Source organism: Tetrao urogallus (genome assembly GCF_951394365.1).
Source record: "Tetrao urogallus genome assembly, chromosome: 4".
Classification (NCBI taxonomy): Eukaryota; Metazoa; Chordata; class Aves; order Galliformes; family Phasianidae; genus Tetrao; species Tetrao urogallus.
The window spans coordinates 19,811,686-19,834,900 of NC_136817.1; the positions used below are offsets into that span (position 1 = coordinate 19,811,686).

Genomic DNA, 23,215 nt, shown 5'->3' on the forward strand with positions numbered 1-23,215 from the left:
CTTGGGTGTCTCTGTGACCTAACTGGTGATGGTTTATTCCCACAATAGCTCAAATAAATCCTTCCGATAAATCAGTGAGTCGGAGATGTTTTCAGTAACGCAGCGTTGCGGAGATGAGCGAAACCTCACCTACTGCCCAGGTGAGTGACAGCTGCGTCAGCGTGAGGTGCAGAGCACCCGGGGCTGCGGGCAGAGGTGAGCCCAGCGGTGGTGTGGGGCCGAGGGGCGCGTGTGCGGGGCTGCGGGAGGCTTATCGCCGGGTCATTGTGCAGCCGGAGGGGTTTATCCTCCGCGGCCAAATGAAAACGGAGAGGACAAAAAAAAAACATCCCGGATAGCAACATTCGAGATACAAAGACTGTCACGGGCCAGTGCTAGTTGGCAAAATTGTATGTAAATGACGGCAGTTGTGTCCGTGGTGGCCCTCTGCTAATCCTAGAGAGAAAATCTACTTAGCCGGGGAAGTTCTGTCTGATTTGGTTAACAGTGCCCGAAATGAATCTATTAATAATTTATACGTCCAGGGAAACACTGTATCTTTAATGCTACAATGCCAAAGGGGAAGAAGGGGGTCATACACCCGGGAAGAAGGGGGTCATACACCCGCTCAACGCTCGGAGCACAACTCTCGCGGGGTCCCGTTAGCACGGCGAGGGCGCCCGGGGCTGCGGGCCGGAGCTGTTCCCGCACGGCCCTTCCCTTCCTTTGCGGCGGCACTTCGGACGGGAGGCACGCGCTGCGCACGGCACGTTGCGGCGGCGAACTGTCCGTCTGTCCGTCAGCCCGTTTGCCTGCGCGCAGAAGCGCGGAGGACGGTTCACGGACTGCGGTCATCCCGCGGCGCGCCCGGCTCGCAGCCCCGCACCGGGAAGCGGGGGGGGCACGCGGGTGCTCGGCTCTGCGCCGGCCCGCCCCGCTCCGGACAGAGCGCCGTGCCCCCCCACCGCCTCGGGCCCCGTACCGGGCCGCGGCGCGGGCGGTGCGTGCCCAGTGCGGGGCGAGGCGCCGCGCCCCGTGGCTCCGTGCCGGGGGAAGCCGAGAAAGCTCCCCACGAGACACGCGGGGCCGCGCCCGTAGCTTTCTTCCGGCGCCATCCAGGCGGAGTCCGCGGCGCCGCGGCCCTATAGCACGGCGGGAGGGTGTTGGCCGGGCTGCAGCCCGAAGGCGCCGGGGGGCGGCGGGCCCAGCAAGCCGAGGTAACGGCGCTCCAGGCCCTGCGCGGACGGGAGGAAGGCGGCGCGCTGCTGCCCGGGGCCGCCCAGGGCCGCGGGGGCGGGCAGGGGGCCGTACGGCCACGGGAAGGGCTCGGGGGGGCCCGGCGGGCGCTCAGGGGGCGGCGGGAAGGCGGCGTCGGGCTCCGGCTGCGCGGCGAGGAGCGGCTCGGCGGCGAAGCGCGCCTTGGACTGCAGGAAGGCGAGGATGCGGGCGTACTTGGTATCCTTGGTCTCCATCCGCTCCACCGTGGTCAGGTAGTGCACCAGGTTCTTCATGCACTCGTGGTAGCCGTAGTGGAAGTAGTTGGCGAACTCGGAGAGCAGCTCTGCGGGACGGGGCGCGGCGGGGCGCGGCTCCGCTCAGCGGGGAGCAGGGAACGAGGAACGGGGCCGGGCCGCCCCGCCGCGCCCCCCGCGCCCACACCTACCCTTCTCCCTGCCGCGGGGGAAGTCGGCTGAGTGCAGCGCCCGCAGGTACTGCACCGTCATCTCCAGGATCTCCGCCTTCTCCAGCTTGCCCGAGCCCTGCAACGAGCCGCGCCGTCAGCCCGGCCCCGCTCCGCGCTCCGTCCGTCCCGTCCCGTCTTCCCCCGCCCAGCCCCGCCGCCCGCACCCACCTGCTTGGCCAGCGCCAGCGGCACGGTGCGGCCCAGCTCCGCCAGGCACCGGTTGATGCGGTCCCGCCGCCGCTTCTCGATCACTTTGTGGGACACGGGCGTCCTCTGCAAAACAGGCGGCGCGTCACGGGCCGCGGCGGGTACCCTCGGGGCGCGCGGTGCGGGCGGCCCGGCGCTCACCCTGCGCTCCTTGAGGCCCGAGGCCATGGCGGCAGTGCGGGGCCGCGCCGCGGGGCCGCTTATAAAGCCGCCGCGCCTGGGGGGGACGGGGCCCCCACGGGCCCCTGAGCCCAGAGGATTAGGGCGAGCCGCGCCGCGCCGGGGAATGTATGCATTAAAGATCAGGGGCGAGCGGGAAGGAAGGGGCGAGGGCGAGGGAAAGAAGGGCCGGGGGGGCCGCCCGCCCGCTCCCCCCACGCCCCCCCCCCCCGCCCGCTCCCCCCACGCCCCCCCCCCCCGCCCCGGCCCGCACGTGACGCCCACGAGCGGGGCAGGGCCGGGCCGGGTCGGGCGCGGCGTGCGGGGCGCGGCACCACCTCCCCGCGGCACCGCACCGCCCCGCCGGGCCGCGCTGACCGCCTCGTGAAGCCTGTCCAGAGTCATTACAGTAATTAAGTAAGCCCTTAATAGGCTGTTCCGCCCGACGGCGGGGAGAGTCCCCGGAGCCGGAGTGGCCCCGTTTGTTCGCCGGCTTTTCTCACGCGCCGCGGTGACACGGGCGGCTTTATGAGTGCTGGCAGCGCGGCTTTGTGCCGGCGCTCCGTGCTGCTGGGGCACCCGGCAGGTGTGGGCCCTCGGCTGGCACACGCCCCCCCGCCCCGCTCCCCCCCCCCTGGGCCGCGGGCGGCTGCGGGCGGCCTTTGGCACACGACGCCGCTTTTTGTGTCGGCGCGGCCGCGGGCCGGGCCCCCCCGCCCCGCGCTGGAGAGGCCCAATTTGTAGCCTATTATCCTATAGGAAAATGTGCCATTGAGGAGCGTGAATGGTCGCATCGGGCCGAAATTTTAATAATGCGGGGCGAAGAAAAGAGGGGCAAATAAAGCGGGGCCCGCAGCTGGCCCGGAGCGCATTGTGCGCCGTCACCTGCGAGCGGGGTCGCCGACAGACCCGCCATTCATTTGCCTAATTTTGGTCAATTTAACAAACTTCGGGAGAAATTATTGTGGCATTGTCCGCCGGAGTAAAGCTTTCTGATCGAATTAACAGCGTGTTTTGATCCGGTAAATGTCATTAGAAAGAAAGAAACAATCGCGTTTAAAGGGGGGCTCCGCGCGGACCGCGCCAAGTGGAGACGCGGCGCGCACAGCTCACAAAGGGAGCACGGAACGGCCACAGGGCACTTTTGTACGCTCACATTGCCGAGGGGTTGTACACAAAAAGGCATTATTTCATACTTGAATACGTTTAATCCAACAATTGTCTATTTTCCGCAAACATATTTTCACAGCCTTCTCGGCTCCCCTCTCCGCCGCCCGCCCGCGCCCCGCGCTGCCGAGCGCACACGGCTTCCACCTCCTTTGCTCGGCCCGGCCCGGCCCAGTCCGACCCGACCGTGGGGCTCCCCCGCACCCCGCCCCGCCGCCGGGACCCGCGCCGCCGCCGCCGCCGCCTCCCCGCGCCCCGCCGTCCCCCTCCCCCCCGGCCCCGCCGGCCGTGCGCCCCGCGCCGCACCCTCGCAGCCACCGGTCCGGTGCCGTGCGGCAGCGGGAGGGGCGCTCCCGGCTTGCTCCGCTGCTGGAACCCGGACCCGGTTCGGGGGTTTCGAGGGTTCGGGGGGCAGCGGAGGAGTCGCGTCTTCGGGGACGGCTCCGGGGGCGGCTCGGGGGGAGCCCCGCGCGTCGCGCTGCCGGCGGCCCGCCCGGGTGCGTTGCGCTACATTCAGTGCCGTACAATGGGATTAAACGCACACCGTTATCATCCAAATTAACCAAACTCTGAATGCCAAATGGGGGGCTGGGGGGGGAGAAGGGGGGCTTCCCCTCTCTCCTTTTCTCCACGAGCGAGGACGGAGTTGATCCTCTTACTGTCTGTGTTAACCGCCAGCTGCGGGCACCTGCGGGGCCGCTTGTTACCCGGGGACGCTGGTTATGGCCCGGGCCGCGGGACACGGCCGCTCCGCCCTGGGACACGGCTCCAGGACACTGCCCCGGGAGACGCAGCGCGGGGGCTGCAGGCGGGATGCAGCCCTGGGCCCGCCCCGGGTTGGAACGAAGTGGCACGGGGATGGACGTGGCACGGGGGTGGACGTGACTTCCCCTTTCCCGTCCCCGTGCCGGGTGCAGACGGAGCTGCCCCTGGGGCACACGCTCTTGCTGGCCCTGCTGCTGGCAGGCGCCGTCCACCTCCTGCAGCCCGTGTCAGCCCAGGGCTTCGTCCCCTTAGGCTGAGCTGCGGTCCTGCGACCTCGAAAGCTTTCTCCAACACGTGCCTGTGATTTGTAGCATCTCCTTCGCTGCCTCTTTTGCATCAACAATAAAATTCCTAACGTACGTGTAAAGCTACCAGATAGGGAATCCTATACAAAAATGTATGGGCACTGATGAGAGCAGCCAGCACTGCCACATCCCTCAGAGCCGCATGTCACACAACACCTGAGGCAACTGTTAGCATCGCATGGCACAACACCTGAGGCAACTGTTAGCATCAGATTTCCTTACCTGTGGCACAGCTCAGGCTGTGTGTGCTGTGTGCTGTGCTGGGAGAGGCCCTCAATGCTGCTTGGAGACCCATAGGGTTTCCCTGACTTCAGTGGTGCACAGAGGAGCCTGCTCGGTGCTGCACGCGTTGTTTGTGCAGAGCACACCCAGTGCTGGTGCTGTGCTGGGAGCAGATGGGCTCGCTGTGCACGGCTTGCCTTGTGTTAGTGGCCATGTGGGTACGTGCAAGGGCTGCTCCAAAAGTAATGCCTCCTGTTGTATGATGTTGGCCCACAAGGCCAGAGGCAGATGTTGATGGTATGGCAGTAAAGGCTAAACCTTCCCATCAATATTCCATTAGTTTGTTGCTGTGTGACAGATGACAGCAGAGGGCACTCTGACAGAACGATGTCTGACGTGAAAGTACATGTGAAGCAAAGGGATGTCGCTGAATCCCTCCATGCAGAAGAAAATGGCAACCACTCACAGTCATCAACACTTGCTGGACATTTCTGGAGACTAAACTAAATAAGTTAATAAACTAAATAAATATTCTGGAGAATAAACTAAAGTGAATGTGAGCACAGAGAGGTGGTGAATGGTGCTTTTCAGCAGCAGTGATAGTGACAACGAGTTACTTCTGCTGGTGCAAATTGTCATGAGTGCAGCATGCAGGCTCTTGTTCATTTCAGTGAAAATGCAGAGCTAATGGTGGTGTCTGGGTTGAAGAAGACTGTTTTGTACCTGAGAATTTGCTCTATTAAATAACATTATTGAGCACTTTGTTGTAGTTTCCGTGGAAATAAATAAGAGCCATTACTTGTGGCGCAACCTACAGAGTTTCCATGGAAATGCAATGTAAATAGGAGGCATTAATTTTGGAGCAACCCACATATAATAACAATAAAATATTTACCTGTCCACTCCAGTTGCAGACTGCAAGGTGAGAGTTTTCCTCTCAGCACAGTCCCATAGTGCAGGCTGTGCCAAGTACACCCGAGTGTTCTGCTTGGCAGGTGGAGGAGAACCTATGGACGCTGCCTGCTCAGTGCTGGGCTGCCCCGTCCCACATCTTCACTAATGGTCTGATGGTGGGGCAGAGCATATCCTCGGTAAAACTGGGGCAGTGGCTGATATACCAGAGGGTCTTGTTGCCATCCAGAGGGACCTGGATAACCGGGATGACAGGAACTTCATGAAGCTCCACAAAGAGAAGTGCAAAGTCCTGCAGCTGGAGGGGAACAACTCCAGGCACCCATATGTGCTAAGTGAGGACTGGCAGGAAATCAGCTTTTGCAGAAAAGGATCTGGGAGTCTCAGCGGACACCAAGTTGAACACGAGTCAGCGATGTGGCCACAAAGAAGGCCAAAAGTATGCTTGGCTGAGTTAGGAGGTGGAGGGAGGTGATCCTTGTCCTCTGCTCAGTGCTGGGGGAACACACCTGGAGTGCTGGGCCCAGTACAAAAGAGACCTGGACATACCAGAAAGAATCCAGTGAAGTGCCGTGTAGATCACGTAGGGGCTGGAGCACATTTCCTGGAGGACGGGCTGAGGGAGCTGGGCCGGCTCAGCCCAGAGAAGAGCCTGAGGGGGATCTCATCAGTACCCATAAACACCTGAGGGGAGGGCGGAGCCAGACTCTTCAGTGGCGCCAAGTGCCAGGAGCAGAGGCAGCGGGCGCAAAGCGAAGCGCAGGAGGCTCCCTCTGGACATCAGGTACCGCTTCTGTGTGGGTGACGGAGCACAGGCTGCCCAGAGCCTGCGGAGTCTCCTCCAGGGAGAGCTCCCAAAGCGGCCTGAGCAGGATTGAGGCAGATGGGCCAGAGGGCCCTGCCCACTTTAGCCGTCCCGTGCTTCTGAGTTGCCCTGATGTAATTCCCTCCCGGTTCGGTTTGGCATGAAGGAAACATATTTAAATTTTTTCGAGTTATAGATCAGCTCTTTTACTCTACTCTGAATGGGATGTAGCTCATTTAGATTCAGGGCATCTGCACCTGTGTAAAGCAGAATAAATGGGAGGAAAGTATGGCCTTTTTGTTTATTGTGCTTCACCACATGTTGCATTAGAACTTGACTCATTAAAGAGTCGTTAACAGCCATTATACTTCTGACTACTGTGTAAACAATGCTAATTCAATGGCAATTCAGAGCCTAACTCCCTCCAGAGTCTTTTATAACTCCTGCGGGTGACTTTCTTTCTAGCTGAAGTGGAATAGGGACCCCTGTGAGAGGTGTATGAATTCTGAGTATTCCACTAATTGAGAGATGCCATAGTTCAAGAAAGCCATTATTACAGCCCCTCAGCGCTGAGGCTTACGTGTGGGATAGAGATTGGATGGGCTTCCTTTCAGCACAGCAGTACCCCGTGGGTCAGCCTTCGGCTTCTCTTGCTATCCAAAGGCTGAGCAGATCAGTGCTTCTCCCTGCTCCGCTGCCTTCCAAAACTTGTCAGGAAGCCGGGAATAACCAACGTGTCCATGACACCATGTGTTGTGGTGTCTTTTCTTCACAAACCTGAAAACTTCAAGGACGTTGTATACATCACATATGCTGGGGCCAAACCTCTCCCCGTATGGAAGCACAGCCCTCAGTGCAGTCTGTGAGCTCTGCTTAGGGCTGCACCGCTACGAACCGTGGCTATTGCTATCACTTGAGGCACAGTTACTGTCTTGGAGGAGTGTGTTTCTGGGCTATCTCATCACTTGGATGGCTTTTGGCTGCAGTTTGATTTGTCTGTCCTTTTTGTCAGCCCATTTCTATGCACTAGAAAGCCTTGGTGAAGCTCTCTGAAGCCTGCTGTAGGTGTATCCATGGGTAAGGTCTTACCTTTAGAGGTACTCTGATCGTGCTGCTCTGATATAGGATCCAGGCAGGCTGCAGTTCATCTCAGTCAGGGTCTGATTTGGAACTTTTTTGTGTCAGGTAGGAAGAGGGTAAGGAGCTGTTAGACCATTCAAAGGAGGGAATTGGGTCTGTTCAGCCTGGAGAAGAGAAGGCTCCAAGGAGACCTCACTGCAGCCTTCCAGTGCTTAAAAGGATACTATAAACAGGAGGGAGATGGACTTTGTACATGGTCTGATAGCGATAGAACAAGGGAGAAAGGCTTCAATAGTTTAATAGTTTAATAGTTTACCAGAGGGCTGATTTAGGTTCGATATGAGGAGCAAATTCTTTACTCAGAGGGTGGTGAGGCACTGACACTGCTGCCCAGAGCTGTGGGGGCCCCATCCCTGGAGATGCCCAAGGTTGGATGGGCCCTGGGCAGCCTGAGCTGGTGGGGGGCACCCAACCCACAGCAGGGGTTGGGGTTGAGGGGGGGGTTTGAGGTCCCTTTTCACACAAACCATTCTGTGATTCTATGATTCTGGCATAGTTTTGCTGAGGCAGTGATATATATAGTCTTTATATATATAAGGTATGAATTTCTGCAGTGTTGTAGACACATTCAAACAAACAAAAAACCTTAATGTAGAGAGGATTAATGCTCATAGCAAACGCTTGTAGGGAGATTCATATACAACATGCCCCAGTATATGTGCTTGGAAAGGCTGCCCAGCCTTGTGCTCGTGTTTAATCCTCCCAGCACTGTGTGTAGAAGTGTGGAAGCACTGTGCTGATTGCTTTAAGCCTCTGGCACACGCCGTTTCCCGCACAGCCATCTGATGGAGTAGCCGTTGCTATCCCTTGCCTGCGCTGTGTGTTCGTTTGTGGTCAAGTCTGGGGAGATTAGGGGTTGGCTACTGCCCTCTAGCGATCCAGCTCATTTCACCATAGCCTGAGGTTTCTATCTCTTTCTTCTATCCTGCTGCTAAAATTTACCTTTGTGTGTGATCAGAGTAATGAAATTCCACCTAGAGAGGTGGTGGATGCCCCATCCCTGGAGACAGCCAGGGTCGGGCTGGAGGGGCTCTGAGCACCTGATGGAGCTGTAGGTGTACTTGTACAGTGCAGGAGGTAGAGCCATGGCCTTTAGGGGTCCTTTCCAACTCAAATGGTCCTGTGATTGTATGATACTACAAATTACTGCTGAACCAGAATTCAACAAGTCTCAGGACTTACATCAGGTAATATGTCCTTGATGCAGGCACCAAATGGTATGTATCTAAAGGTGCAGCTGTTAGAACCTAGGCATGCCATGTTGAGCATTCGTATTGTCACTTAGGATAGTTCTCTCCCAGTTATTTGCAAGAGAATAAGCACAGTGATTAATTTATTGCCTATACAAAAACATCTTTGGGTCGTATCTCATCACTTTGCTTTCAGAATTCAGTGGGGTAGAGGTTACAAAAGTTCTTGGCATCTGCCATGGGGCTTAGGAGGAAATCAGCAGCAGTGAAGAAGAAGTGTTGTGCAACCTACAGATATTTTTGGAGGTATGTCTGAGCAATAAAACATTTGCTTTATCTGCTGATGGAGTAGCTTCCTATGCAGTAAAAAATGCCCCTTTTGAAAGAGTCTTTTGGACAGACCTTTATGGGATTAAACCTTGCAAAGGTGTGAAGATGGCTTGCAGATTTACAGGTTTAGATGATTTACACAGGAACAGCCAGCCAGCAGTTGCCTTTCTGTGAACATGAGACTGTTAGATGATGGTGATTCACCATTCAGCTGAAGGAAGAGAGAAAATATAGGGGTGGAAAAAAGGGTGAGGGAAGGGAGAGCATGTTTCAGAGAGTGTTGTTTCCAACTGAGCATCACATACCACAGAATGATCTTGAATGGTCCTAAAAATAGCTTGGTACTGGAGATGGCAGTTTTGTCCTCAATCACCCTCTGAAGCAGCAGAACCTTGAGCCGGGCTGGCACTGTGATACTGCGTGATGTGGCACATGCAGGGCATGCCAGGGGTCCTCCAGCACCGTGCTGCTCTGCTCAGGGGACTGCTCTGCTCAGGGGACTGCTCTGCTCAGGGGACTGCTCTGCTCAGGGGACTGCTCTGCTCAGGGGACTGCTCTGCTCAGGGGACTGCAATGCAGAGGTTGGTTAGGAGTCTGCTATATATGTCTGCATTTAAGACTGTGTGCTTTTTGATGGAATAGGTGCTCTTGCAGCTGCTTGAAATGTCTCTGTCCAGTGCTCAGCTCCACAGGCAGAGAGCTGAACAGTTGGAGATCCGCTGCTGAGGGGTTTTTGTTTTGCTTTGGTTCTGGGAAAAGCACGTGCAGATGCAAGGTGAGACAACCTGATCTCTGAACACGCACTGGAGGGTAGTAAACAGCTGAGAGTACCTCCCACAGCACGAGGTTCTAACTCACGCAGACTCATAGCAGCAACATTAAGCCTAGAACAAACAGCAAATTCCATTTTTTCCACTGTTTGACCTTATTCTTAATGTCTTTTTTCAAGTGCTATACAGCTGCCATTCACCTGTTTTAGTTGTGCAGGAAACCTGCAGCTGGAATCTCCTTTAATTCTGCAGGGAGGTGGGAGCACCTCCAGGGCTTTGTGACTGCCAGCAGTATTTGGTTCGTGAGTGGCCAAACAGAGGGTGTTTGATTCAAGCTGACATGTAAACACAGCTCTGGACTTTGTTCTTCATTCTGCGTGTTATATAAGTTGGTAGCCTAAATTACAAATCTAAAAAGCCAACCTTCTTCCAGGGAGCAGAGGGAGAGGGAGGCCCTTCTGGTAATGGCTTGGCACGCTGAAAGTGCAATGATGCTGATGCATGTGGTGTGGAAATAGCTGGCATTGGTCATCTTTCCAGGGTGTTCTCTGCTTTCTGTGCACTTTGGCAATGCTCGCCTTTGTACCTACCTGATGATCATCTGCTTTCCTCTGCCACATTATCACTTCTCTGTGCTGGCAGTAGCCAAGTTACCCTGTGTCAATGTGGGGGTTGCCTGCTCTGGGCCAGACATTTTCATTCCTTTCTCACATGTTAGTTCTGCATCTCCCCGTGGCAGCTTGCCTTTTTGTCTCAGATCTCAGCTATTTCTCTTTAGAGGTTCACCGAGCTCCTTGGTCCCAGCTCTTTGTGTCCCACTGGTCACAGCTCCTCTTACAGCTTCCCCTTTCTTTTTGTACTCAATAACATGCTGCTCACAGGTCTCAATTTCATAGGGCACGTTACTCTTCATTCACTGGTATAACATTTCATAGTCTGAGGTTTCATCTGCCTCAGTTAACTGGAAGTACCTCCAAAGCACTTTTGGGCTGCCTATTACTAGGTGTTAATCTGCTTTCTTACAGCCTTCCTCTTTGCAGGGTCTCCGAATGGTGAAGTGTAGGTGACATCTCCAAGATGGTTTTCTGTCCTGCTGGCAGCCAAAGCTGTGATGTAGCTTTGCATTGTGGTGTACAGTTCTAGGACTGGTTTTGCAGTAGCACTGTTTCCCTACAAGAATGCCTTGCTGTTGCTCTCTCTGCTTAGACTGTGTGGGCAGCCCCAGGAAAAAAGCAGAGGTGCAGTGTCTCTGGAGGAGCTGGGTCTGGAATAAGTGTGGCTGGACTGATATCTTTTGGTTGGTAACATGTGAAGCTGGCAAACCATTTGGAGAAGCTTTAGTTTAAACTCTGTACTTAGTGTTCTGCTGTTCCTTAGACACAGGTGATGTATTTTGCAAGGATAATAGAGCTAATCTTGCATAAAGTGGCATGAGGTGTGCGACTTTCCCCAGTGGGATGCTCAGACAAGGCTGTGGTTTGGGATGCGGGCTCTCAGGAGAGTGTTGGTGGCACTGAGTGGCAGTGTCTTCCGGAGGCTCTGACTGGGTTGTGTAAGCCCTGCCTGAGGGGGATGCCCTTTAGATCCATAGGGGCCCACCTGCAAAACACGATGTGTATCGTAATGGCTGTGCAGGCCCTGGGCCAACAGTGAGAGGGAGGCGTGGACAAGTGAGCGTGTTGAAACGTGCAGTTGTGAATAGCAGCGTGCAAGAAGATGCACGTCCCCACATGCAGTAAACGCTGCACTTGTTGTATTCCTGAGAGACCTGACATTGTTGTGTGTTTTCTTGTGCGCTGGTGTAGGATCCCCACATGGGCACCCTGTGTGCATCATGCCATCACCGTGAAAATGGGAGTCAGCTTTCGTAACCTCCTCCCTCCTCTACCAGGTTATCTCTTGCCTCAGTTATCCTCTCCCAAATAACCTCTAATTATCTGTGCCAATGACTGTAGTGCAATCCTATTCTGTCCCCTCAGGGCACCTCAGCATTTGTGAATGGTTAACTCACATCTCAGATAACTCACAGCATTCTTGCAGGAAGCCCAAGCCAATGACATTATTTCAACCTTTTACCTACTTAGCTTTTCCCATAACAACTACAATTCCCTCTGCCCTAGGCAATCTAAGCAAAAAAGCTGTCTTCCCCCCGCAGTGCTGGTGAGGCTGCAGATAGCACTGCTTCAGACAGCTCCATAGCTCATGGACTAGCACAGACGGCTCCAAGAGGCGGTGTCACAACAGGATTGGCAAAGAATGATGGAGAGACAGAATAGGCCCGAGTTGCTACAGCAATCTGTTGAAATGCTGTGGAATAAGCAGTGTTGCAAGTCAGACAGAGGTGAGACTTTGACACTGCGCTGGGAGAGTGTAGAGGACAAGGCCAGACCCAGCACAACATTGGCTGCTGAAGCCCCAGTGAGTAGAAGGCTCACAAAGTCTGCCTGAAGTATAGGACTGCACTGTGCCCTCTTACCCGTATTCTAAAGACCCAGAGGAGGGAGTCCACCTTGGTCTACTTGTGCCCGTTCAGCGTGATTTATGAGGCCAGGATACACATCAGATGTCTTCTGCTGAGTGCTATGTTTAAAATATGGCTTACATTCATGCCAAGTTTCATGGACATGACCTCGTCTGCTCACAGAAAATGAGCAGGGGCTGATGAACAGCTGTGGGAAGGGCAGCTGAAATGTCTTGGCTGCTGCACGCACAGGCCAGGGGGATGTGGTTAAGTACTTGGGGGATATCGCACTGCAGAAATGAACGGAGCTGAGAGCTTTCTTTAGTTAACACTCTAGTCTGTGGGCAATAGGCAAGAGTAACAAGTTACTAATGCAGAATGGGCTGATGGAAGAGAGGCACTGTTCAGTTCTGTTAACTAGTGTCATTGCTTTGAATGCAGTAGTTGTCTCACCCAGCACCTACGCAGGTACGTGGTTCTGAACGTTTGCAGGAACATCTCCCAGCTCTGCCCCAGCAGCTTTGGGACAGCCCTTCTGCACACAGTCCACGTCTGCGATCTGGTGGAGCACCACGCCACCAAGGTGTGCTCACACAGGTGTATGGAATGGGAAGTTGAAGGGCCACCAGATGGCACTCAGGAATCTGCAGCGGATTCCTGGCAGAGTGGGTGTCTTCCCTGCATGGTCAGCCCTGCCGCACGCTGGGGACTGCCAGAGCCCATGCAGTCCCTGAAAGCCCAGCTGGTTCCTGCATCGTCCCTCACCAGCAGATCTGCTCTTAGCTGTGGGCACAGCTCTACTCTGGGAGGACCATTTCTCCTTGGATAGATTGCCCTGTATTTCTCCACCAGCAGCTTTCAGTAACATAGACTGCTGGTGGTGGGAGAACTCTAGCAATGGCACCATTGATGCTGGTGGAAGAACAACGTTAAGATATATCCATAGTACCCCAAAACACTATCTGGATATACTGTTTGGGCTGGGGTAGTTGTGCTAATAATACGTAATCTTTTAGTTTGATGAGAATGGGGAAAAGATGGAGATATGGGAACAGTTTTCTGGGTTTGGGGTTTTTTTTGCTGAAAGATATCCTAGATATCTACACTGGCTTGAACAAAATGCCTTTTTGCTTTTAGTTTGTTTGGAGTTGGGTTTGGTTTGAGAGCATAGTGTGAAACAAAATGGTGAACTCTTCTGCCAGAAGGTAAAAGGAAACACTGTCATTAATGAATAGTGAGCTGGAGGCCCAGAACTGCTGATGTTGATGCAAGTTCATGAGTGCTTTTACTGAGCTGCAGGAGAAACCACAGTGATGAGGGGTTTGAATTCTCTGTCCAGTTTGGAATTAAAACAGTAGTTGTTGAGACAAAATTATTTACAGCACAAAGCCTGTTGCCTGCGGGGAAAAATGCCATTCTGCTTACCCATCCTAAGGTACCTGAGCAGGCTTCTCCTTTCCTTCCATTTTACCTCAGGGTCAGTAGGATAGTGAAATAAAACATACTCAAAGACAGAATAGGAAGGAAATCTCTCCTTACATAAAGCAGTCAAACTATGAAACATATTGCCACAGGTGTTGTTATTGTTGTATACTGTATTGTTGTTATTAGTCATTGTAGTACCTTGAAGGTCGCTCTGAGACCAGGCGCTAGTCCTAGCTAGGCTGGAAGCAGGGTCAGCCCCTGTGAAGATGGGAGATTTCCCATCTGGTGATGTGGCAGGATGAATCCTTGCTACAGGATTTCTCCCAGAGATGATCACAGAGTCAGGTGGTGGGTGGCTGGGAACTACTAGGGCTGGGTTAGCTGGAGAGAAGGCTTCAGAGCAGTGAAAGCTAGTACCATGCTAATGGGAAAGTGAAAGTGGAGCCATGAAGAAAGGGGTGAAGTGTAATCATTGCTTGCAGACCAGATCTTGTAGGGTAAGGATGTGCCCCATGCATTGCCACCAGCAGCTGGCAGACAAAAAGCAGCAAATTGCTAGCTATGGAATCAGAGAGGATACAGTTTGCAAAGGATGTCTTAAACTAACACCCTTCTTTTAAACAGAAGGGTTGAAAAAAAGGCTGGGAATGGAATGAAGCTGTGATCATAACATATAGTTGAGGGATGGGTGGCTCCTCAAGCATACAGTGATATTGCTGTGGATGATTGTGACAGATTGAGAAGGCAGAGAAAGAAAATTCTTGGATCGGGAGGCTGATGTGAAAGAGCTACAGTGCAGTGAAGCGTACTGCAGTGAAGTTCAGATAACAACTCAACAGAGAAGAGATTACATCAGGCTATGTCGGGAGGATGGAGATAGTGTGGATTGCAACCAGCAGCAATACAGCAGAGACTACCCACCTCCACGAGTGTGTTCTCCTCCCTTTCTTGGGTTTGATCCAGGGTGAGAAGTGTGAGAAAAACTAGATACTGTACAGGATTTTCAGGTCAGAGTATATTTGTGTTTGTAAGTCTAGCTGCAGTGCTTGAAGGCAGAAACCTGAAGTGTGATTGAGCATCTCTTTCTTGTCTCATTTGTGAATGTAGTCTTATTCTTTGGGCCAAAATGAGTTGGGCTTTGGCATCATTTGGGATCATTTTGGATTTCATCCACAAACAGTGTTTGGATTCAGTTTTGACCCATGTGGTTTTATGTACTCTGAAGCTTTTCCTGTTCACTTGCAACTCCTAACAAGAACAAATACTTTCTTTTTGTCTCTCTGAAATCATTCTCCTATGACTTCTTGGGGAAAGAAAACCAAAGCATCACAGAATTGTTTGAGTTGGAAGAGACCCCTAAAGGCCATCTGGTCAACCCCCTGCACTGAATAGGGACACCTACAGCTCCATCAGGAGCTCAGAGCCCCTCCAGCCTGACCTTGGCTGTCTCCAGGGATGGGGCATCCACTGCCTCTCTGGGCAACTTGTGCCAGTGCCTCACCACACTCAGTGTAAAACACTTCCTTTTTATGTCCAACCCAAATCTCCTCTCTTTTAGTGTGAAACCCTTTCCCCTTGCCCTGTAACAGCAGACCCTGCTAAAAAGTCTGTCCCCAGACCTCCTTCATATACTGGAAGGCTGCTCTCAGGTCTCCCCAGAGCCTTCTCTTCTCCATGCCGCACAGCCCCAGCTCTCTCAGCCTGTCCTTGTAGGAAGGCGTTCCATTTCTGGGATCATTTTTGTGGCACTTCTCTGGATGTACTCCAACAGGCCCACATCTCTCCTGCACTGAGGAGTCCCCATCTGGACACAGTGCCTCAGGTGAGGTCTCACGGCTCAGAGCAGAGGGGCACAATCACCTCTCTGACCTGCTGACCACAATTCTCTTAATGCAGCCCAGGATACGGTTGGCTTTCTGGGCTCTGAGGGCACACTGCTGGTTCATGTCAAGGTGTCCTTAAACTCTCCAGCTTGTACTGATAGCAGGGATTGCCATGACCCAAGTAGAGACCTTGAGGTTTTGTTGAACCTCATGAGTTTCTCCTGAGCCCACCACTCAGGCTGTCTGGGTCTCTCTAGATGGCATCTCATCCCTCAGGTGTGTCAACGCACCACACAGCTTGGCGTTGTTCGTGCTGGCACCTGTGTAGATGCCAACTTTAAGATAAAACATGCCTGTGGTGACATGTAGGATGGCCTTACTTTTGAAAACACATGCACTGAAATGTTGCACTCGGTTTTGGAACCAAAGTAAACAAATCAGATTACGAAGTGAATTAGAATTGGTTTTGCAAGAATACCCACATAAACGGTTCCACAAACCTACCCAACAGCACAGAAAAGATGCAGAGAATGATAATGACTTAGCACTCCCTTTCTCTCCTCTTTCTCAACCTCTCTTGTGATCAAATCTGACTTAATAAAATAATATCAGCTGATATGTAGTAGCTCAGCTGATCTTCTTTATGTGAATGTTTTGGTACCAGTGCATGATGTGATGCCAGCCTAAGTATTCTTAAGTGGTTTTTTAAATGTCCATGCAGGAGAGTTGAACAGATCCACCAAATGGAACTGATTTGAAAGCTGCTTAGTCTGATGAGTTTGATTTCTTTGTACAGATCAACCTTTGGTTTTCATGCAGCAGCGTGTCTGTTTACACCACACTATGTCAGAATGCCTTGATAGTGATAAGTACAAACACATGTAAGCATAAAAATAGTGTCACACCCTATCAACCACAAAGCCAATCAGTGTATCAAGGAAAACAATCCTCTCTAAATAATGGAGTAAATAGATGTTGTTTCTGGAGCTGTAACTAGTTTAGCAGAGTCAATTGCCCAGTGGTGGACAGATGTGGATAGAAAATGACATCCTGGGGAAGAGGTGAGAAGGTCAGATGATCAGGCAGGGTGACCCTGCAGCTCACAGGTTCACAGGTTACATGAGCAGTGAGCATGCAAAGAGCTGAATTAGGCCCTGATCCGCCGTTACTGGGGTCAGGGAGCTTGCTCTGGTTCAGTACCCTGAGCCTCTCCAAGGGAGCAGTGTCCGAGCTCTTCTGCCACTGCTGTAAAAATTGAATTTTGACCCCTCCAATGGGGAGAGCAAAGTGTACTATTCTGCTTCATCCTCAAAGCAAGCAAAATTCAACATTGTCTAGACTGTTGAGAAGTGCTGAGCGCTCAGGACTGGCTATGTGCAATTGATAAACAAGGCTACTGGAGCAAAGTCAAATCCCCGGCTATAGGTAAGAAGGTAACAGGACTTGCAGTGCTGGATTTCAGCACTTTGCTTAGGGGTAGTAATTAGAGTGCAGACTCAGACAATCTTGGTGGAACTCAGAGGAAATAAACAACGCTTAAGGACATTGCCTTTGGGACCATTTGTAGTGAGTGATTCCACATGTTTCTAAAGGCAGACAAGGCATTCAGATGGAATATTTCTTTTCAGAGAATATTCAAGATCAAAAAGAAGTCACAAAGCAGTGACATAATTTCATAAACAAAACAGTCCCAGCAGGTATGCAACTTATGATAAAAGGATGTCACCCCATGTAACAGAAAAGTTGTCAGCAAGTGGTCATCTCCTAAAGTTTAGTTTTGTTCTTGCAACAGAAGAATCCCTTGCAGCAATCAGGTTTCAGGAAAACAGGAGCAGGATTCCTGAGAGCAGGTCAGGAGAAGAGGTGGTTCCCACTCACTGCTTCTGAGAACGTTAGAAGAGTGCACAGAAGTTCATGTTTTGGGAAGCGTTCTGTGCCTAATTTCATCTACCGTTAGCCAATCCAACCACTGAAAAACTCTGTGCTGTCCTAATTCAGAGTGGACTCCTAATTCAGGGTCTCTTTACCCTTCCCACTCGCTAATCAGGGATGAATGGCAGAAGAATTTGAAAAATGTTAGTAGCCCCATGATTGCAAATTACCACCCAGCTCATCAGTGGTCTGACGTTATTTGTCATATAAATTCAGTTAGAGACTTGTGAGGAGCAACTGCAAAGATGCTCAGACATCAGACCCTCCCACTGCACGCTGAATATTGTCCATGTACAAGGGCAATTTGTTGCCTTTCCAAGAGCTAGAAGATAAAGAAGACTAAAGGAGAGCAATCAAGGTCTTTAATCCTTGATAATACAATAAGTATTTATTCAAATCAGTCTTCTAGGGCTCTGCACAGTGTAGCCCACCAATGTGTAAGTAAGACCATGTTATTGTAACCATTATATGCATATTAAAATACTGCTTACAATTGAAAACCCATCTGAAAAAGTGACATCAAGCTTGATAAATACAGGAGAGAAGCAAGAACAGTTGTAAGAGCTAGGTGCCGTCTCTTGAACCAACTGATACTACTGGAAAAAGAAGTTAAGCTCTCTGACACATATGTCCTTTACAAGTGAAACACAAGCAGCAAACCTCAGGCTAATTGCAGCCCAGAAACTATTGCTCTGAGCTAACTTAACCAGAGTTATAAATTAACCTTTTATTTAAAACAGACTGTAGAACACAGAAAGCTGTTGACAAAGGAAGAAATGATAATGTCATGAGTTCATCTTGAGTAGAAGGGATCAGTTGGAAATCACCTGGGATAGCAGATGGCAAAATGATGGGCTGTGAAAGGCACTGCTTCTCTGATTCTGGTGTATCTAGTAGCTACTGGAGTACTTAATTTTCATTAATGCATTCATTTCTGAAGGTCTATGGTAGGTCCTTTTATAAGGTCAGGATTGAGTAGTCAGATGTGGGTGACTTATCCTGCAAAATCTTCTTTTTGCCAGTGATTATGTATTTCTGTATTGTTTTGATGGGTTATTTCTGTATATTTTGGTTGAGCTCTACGAGTTGGGTTTGTGCATATCACCTGTAGGATGATGAAGTATATTATAGGATGTATGTTCATAGAATCTGGATTCTGATTAATGTGTAGTGAGAGAGAGCTTTTGGAGGCAAAACATGTAGCCAAGTGCAAAGTATGCTGAAAGACTTCCTTAAGAGTTTCTTCAAAGCTTGTATGATGTTCTCCACAAGATGAAGCCTGGGCAGGAGGGCAAGGAGCCACCGCAGCAGTAACTTCTTGTAACCCCTGAAATCAATGTGAGGTGGCAAAGCCCGTACAGCAGCCCTCTGATGCAAGGTAGTTTTAACTCAATAGCAGGAGCTGTGAAACAGGATTTATTGCATTGTGAAACCAGTCTCATATCCAAGGTGGTGACAGGCTGCTCTTGTGAAAACCTCTTGAGCAGATTGTATGGGAGCAAAGATGGGAGTAGCAGGTGCTCTGGTGGGTGCTGGGCCTCCTCTGCATGGCATCCTGCCCATGGCAGGGATGGAGGGCACCCCTGGTGTTGCAGGTGAGGGCAGCTGGCCTCATTCTCTGCCCCAGATGATGCTCCCCAGCTGTGACTGGAGTACTTCACTGCCAGCAGCAGTTGTGGAAAGTGCCCTGCAGTAGTTCTTGGTGTCTGCAAGACAGGACAGCTCTATGTGACATCTGCATTTTAAATACCTATCTGTGCTGCAGGTTGTGCAAAAAGCATGGGGTGAGGTGAGAGGCTGCAGTCTCTGAGGTGTAACTGTACACCAAAGCTGCAGTGTGGGAAGAGGGACGAAAAAGTGTGCAGAGCCTCTTCAGAGCATCTTTGGGAACCAGGAGGTTTGTCTGGAAGATGGAAGGTTTGTCTCCTATTGGCAGACAACTGATAGCGGAGGGCAGGCACCTCTATGGCCTGCAGTGCGTGGATGAAGCATATATGGCTCACTCAAATGGCAAGCCAGCAATGTAATGTTGAATGAAAGGTTGCATGGCTGGTTGGAATCAATTCCACAGGCGTGCAGGAGGCACAGCGCATGTGTGGTGCTCTGGGTGCACTTGTATGCATGGGCGTGCTTGGCTGGGACAGAGCTGGAGTGAGGGGCAGGAGGGGCCGCTTGATTGGATGTGAATAATGGGCTTGATTTCCAAGCTTTTCATCATGAAACCTCATCCCGTCTGAAAACCTTCCCGTTCTTCCTGTCTAAAAGCAGATTTCATGGCAAAACAATTCCAAGACTTTGGCTGTCATCCAAATGTACTTGGAGCTGTAGTATTCCAGCTGATCAGCGGGCTGCTTTAATTTTTCTGTCACGCAGCCAAGATCTGGCTACATAAAGATAATCCCCAGTCCTGCTTCACCATCTGAGATGAATTTTCCTTAGGAGCAGCACTGTATGAAGAAGAGTGCTTGGCCTTGGTAAGTCTGGGCCTTCTGTAGAGTGCCAGTGGAGATTAGAGAAAGTCGCTCTGAATTTAATATATATCGTTGTTTTGCTAATGAGTCAGCACAAAGGTCTTAGGCACCAAGTTAAAGAAGTGTGTTTATCTTTACTTACATTTGAAGCAGTGAGAAGATAAGTGAAATGATACAGAAAGACTAAAATAAAACAAGGCCCACCCCTATAGGTGTTCAAGGCCAGATTGGATGGGGCCCTGGGCAGCCTGGTCTAGTATTAAATGAGGAGGTTTGTGGCCCTGCCTGTGGCAGGGGGGTTGGAGATTCGTGATCCTTGAGGTCCCTTCCAACCCTGGGCCGTTCTGTGATTCTGTGAAGGCAATGCACTTAGCCATTACTAAATAAGATAAACTACAGTGGTTAAGAAAGATGCATCACCAATTGCCTGAATACTTCACCATCATCAAGATCCATAGTCACTGAGGAGCCCCGGTTGTAGGAAGGATTTGGAGACCCTTTCCTGGCAATTGGGAGGTCCTACACAGTGTATTCACTTGTAGGTGAGGTCTCCAACTTCTCTACGAGAGGGTCCAGCTTTTATATTGTTGAATAAATAAATTTACGTGACAGTTAGGTAGATACATCTGGTTCCATTCTCCCTCTTTGGATTCCTCCTCAAACTTGGCCAGGGCTCAAGGAGGAACCAAGGTAGTTCATGTACTAGTAGACCTTGACACCATGCTTCTAAACAAGGAAAGGTTAAAACATTCTCATAACGCTTCATCTAAGCTACATCTCTTGTTAATTAGACGTTTTGTCCAAGGTACATATTTTGCCAATGATCATACATGTTTTGCTAATGATTGGATACTGATGACATACAGTGCTTTGTTGTGAGGTTCATCTAGAGATCAACTTTGGTTCAAGAGCCTGCTGTTCAGGCCTTAGCACTTCAATCTCTCTATATATGTACATATATGTGACAATAGGTATTACGGATATCATATGTGACAATCCATATTCATATATATACTTATGTATGTGTATATATATGACTTAATAGGAGTGTTGTAAACTGAACAGCAGCCACTTAACTTTTTGGTCTGCTCTGTATGTATCTTGGATCCATTTGCTGAGTAAGGGCATGATCCAGAAACCCTTCATAAAAAATAATCTGCCTGCAGGCAACAGATTTAACTCCTTATAAGACACATTGTCTGCAAGAGCAAGGTTCACATACTCTGAAATTATGGAGAAACCAGAAGTTGGGGTCTATCACAGCAGATTGGTTGGATGGTAATTTCTTTATGTATTAGCCTGTGCATTTTAAATTTGTTTGGGTCTTCTTAATATGCCTTTGTCTGAATCCAAAATTCCCCTGGGCTAAATTACTCCCTGTGTTAGAATCCTAGAATTATTGCATCTTGCACGCATGCCTCCTGGTGAATAGTACCAACGTGACCTTTGTTGGTGACCTTTGGAAGGTACAGGTTTTTATTTTCCCCCTTTCTTTTTTCCCCATCTGGCTATGACTTGGTCACATTCAAAAATGGGTTTCTGGCTTTCTGATGACAGTTTTGTGCCTGCAGCAGCAAGCATCGCTGCAGGAACAATAGGATTCTGGGCAAAACGTGGAAGAGTATGCCCCTAGATTTGAGATGTACCTGAAAAGTGCTGGGGGAGGGCAGGCAGGGAAGAGGAAAAGGAAGTCAAATGCAGCCCCGCAGGATGTAAAGGAAATGTAAGTAAATGTAAACTTGGTTCATGCGTACAGTGTTGCTTCCTGACCTGATTTGCTCACAAGCAGAGCAGGAGTCATGTTCATTTTGAACAGAAATATTACTTTCTTTTTTCTAAAAAAAAAAGCAACACACAAACAAGGAACACAGTGAACTGAAAGTCTGTTCTTCAGAAGACATTAGATATTCCTCCATGTTACTAATAATGCAAGCATGGCAGTCCCTTGCATTCAGCGGTGATCAGAGAAATCTGCAAAGTGGCACCACATGTTGAAAGTAAGTGCAGAAATTTCATGGATGTCACGTTGGACCTGCAGGCTAGGCCCAGGCTTGTGCTCTCAATGGGAAGGCAAAGCCATCCCCAGAGTTCCGTGCTGGTACCTGAGGGTTTGTAGGTGCAAGGAGCAGTCCCAGGACGTTCTTATTATCCCAGATTCCAACATTAGCATCTCGTCATTCAGGTGTCCTTAACTGCAGGGAGGTTTTCTCTATTTATGCAGTGTATCTGACACTTCTAACGACAGCTTGTATTATCACAGTAGTGAGGAGCCCTGATTGCAGATAGGGATCTTCTTCTGCAAACAGAGATCAGAACACGCAGTCCCTCCCAGATAAACTCTGCCCTAATTTGGGCTAATCCTGGGAAGGGCGAGTTCTGCTGAAAGCTGCTGGGGAGCCTCAAGAGGAAGAGGACACAGAAGAGCTTTGTGTTAGGGTTTTGACGCAAGGCAAAGCACAGCCATGCATCAGCTCAGTGCTGATGAGATGAGCTACTGGACATGCAGCCTTGGCCTCATTCCTTCACATACCTGGTTATGTATTCGTCTGCTGCTGGAGAAATATCACGTAAAACATCAGCTTCATCACATCATTTAGTGGAAAGAAACCAAAAATCCTTGGCTCACAATCTCCTGTCCTCCCATTCATTTTTGCCTGAACTGGGTATTGTAGACCTTTCTCTTTGACAACAATCTTTGCAATTTTGGAATTAAGAGGTCTTAATGCTGAAGTGTTAGTACATAGGGAAAGCACAGGGGTTAAGATGATGGTTTTGGTGTGTGCTTGAATGTGAGACCTGCTGGCCTTGGTGTGTCTGCAGTGCTGGCAGGGCCATGTTGTCACCATACCAACTACAAGCATGTGTACAAGAAGAGAAATACTGTGTTTGTCCAACTGGGAGCAACAACAGAGTAAAAGTTATTGTTGTTGCTCCATTTGCAGCAGGAAAACTAGGTTTTGTTCAGACTACTGTTGCGTTAATAATCTCAGATATCACAAGCATTTTATACAGTGATAAAGGTCAAAACTGACAACTGCAAAGTAAACTAGAGTACTGAGACACTTTGAATCACTTTTATATCACTTTTTGTGTTCTTTAATGTAATAATGGGTTAATAAAGTTTTCCAGGCACACACTACCAGGCTGGGCATGGCATGTCTCCTTCTTTCTGGGGGTGAATTCCCTGAATTGCGTGTTTTGAAACAAAGATCCAAAGTATTGAATTTGAAATACAAGTAAAAGATCGCTATTTTTTCAGGCTTATTTTCTGGTGCCAGAATAATAGTAAATAGGTATATATGTTTATCCTGCTGCTTCTCATTGAAGCAGCGTGTCTTAGCAGCAGACACAGAGGCGTAACTGTCTGGGTTTTGTTCATATCTTCACCATTCACTTACTGTGCAGACAGATCCATGCACTTCTCTTTGCCCTTCTTTCTCAATCTGCAAAATGCCCATAACGCAGCTC

General features: G+C 50.5%; 1 protein-coding gene across 1 annotated transcript; it reads right to left on the bottom strand.

Moving 5' to 3' along the window:
- Window positions 1-1,121: 1,121 nt before the first annotated feature.
- Window positions 1,122-2,038, bottom strand: HELT (helt bHLH transcription factor; the record flags this gene model as incomplete). Its single annotated transcript, XM_079534247.1, has 3 exons — window positions 1,122-1,540; window positions 1,643-1,739; window positions 1,832-2,038. The coding sequence occupies 3 exons, from the start codon at window positions 2,036-2,038 to the stop codon at window positions 1,122-1,124; spliced, it is 723 nt and encodes a 240-aa protein (XP_079390373.1).
- Window positions 2,039-23,215: the final 21,177 nt, after the last annotated feature.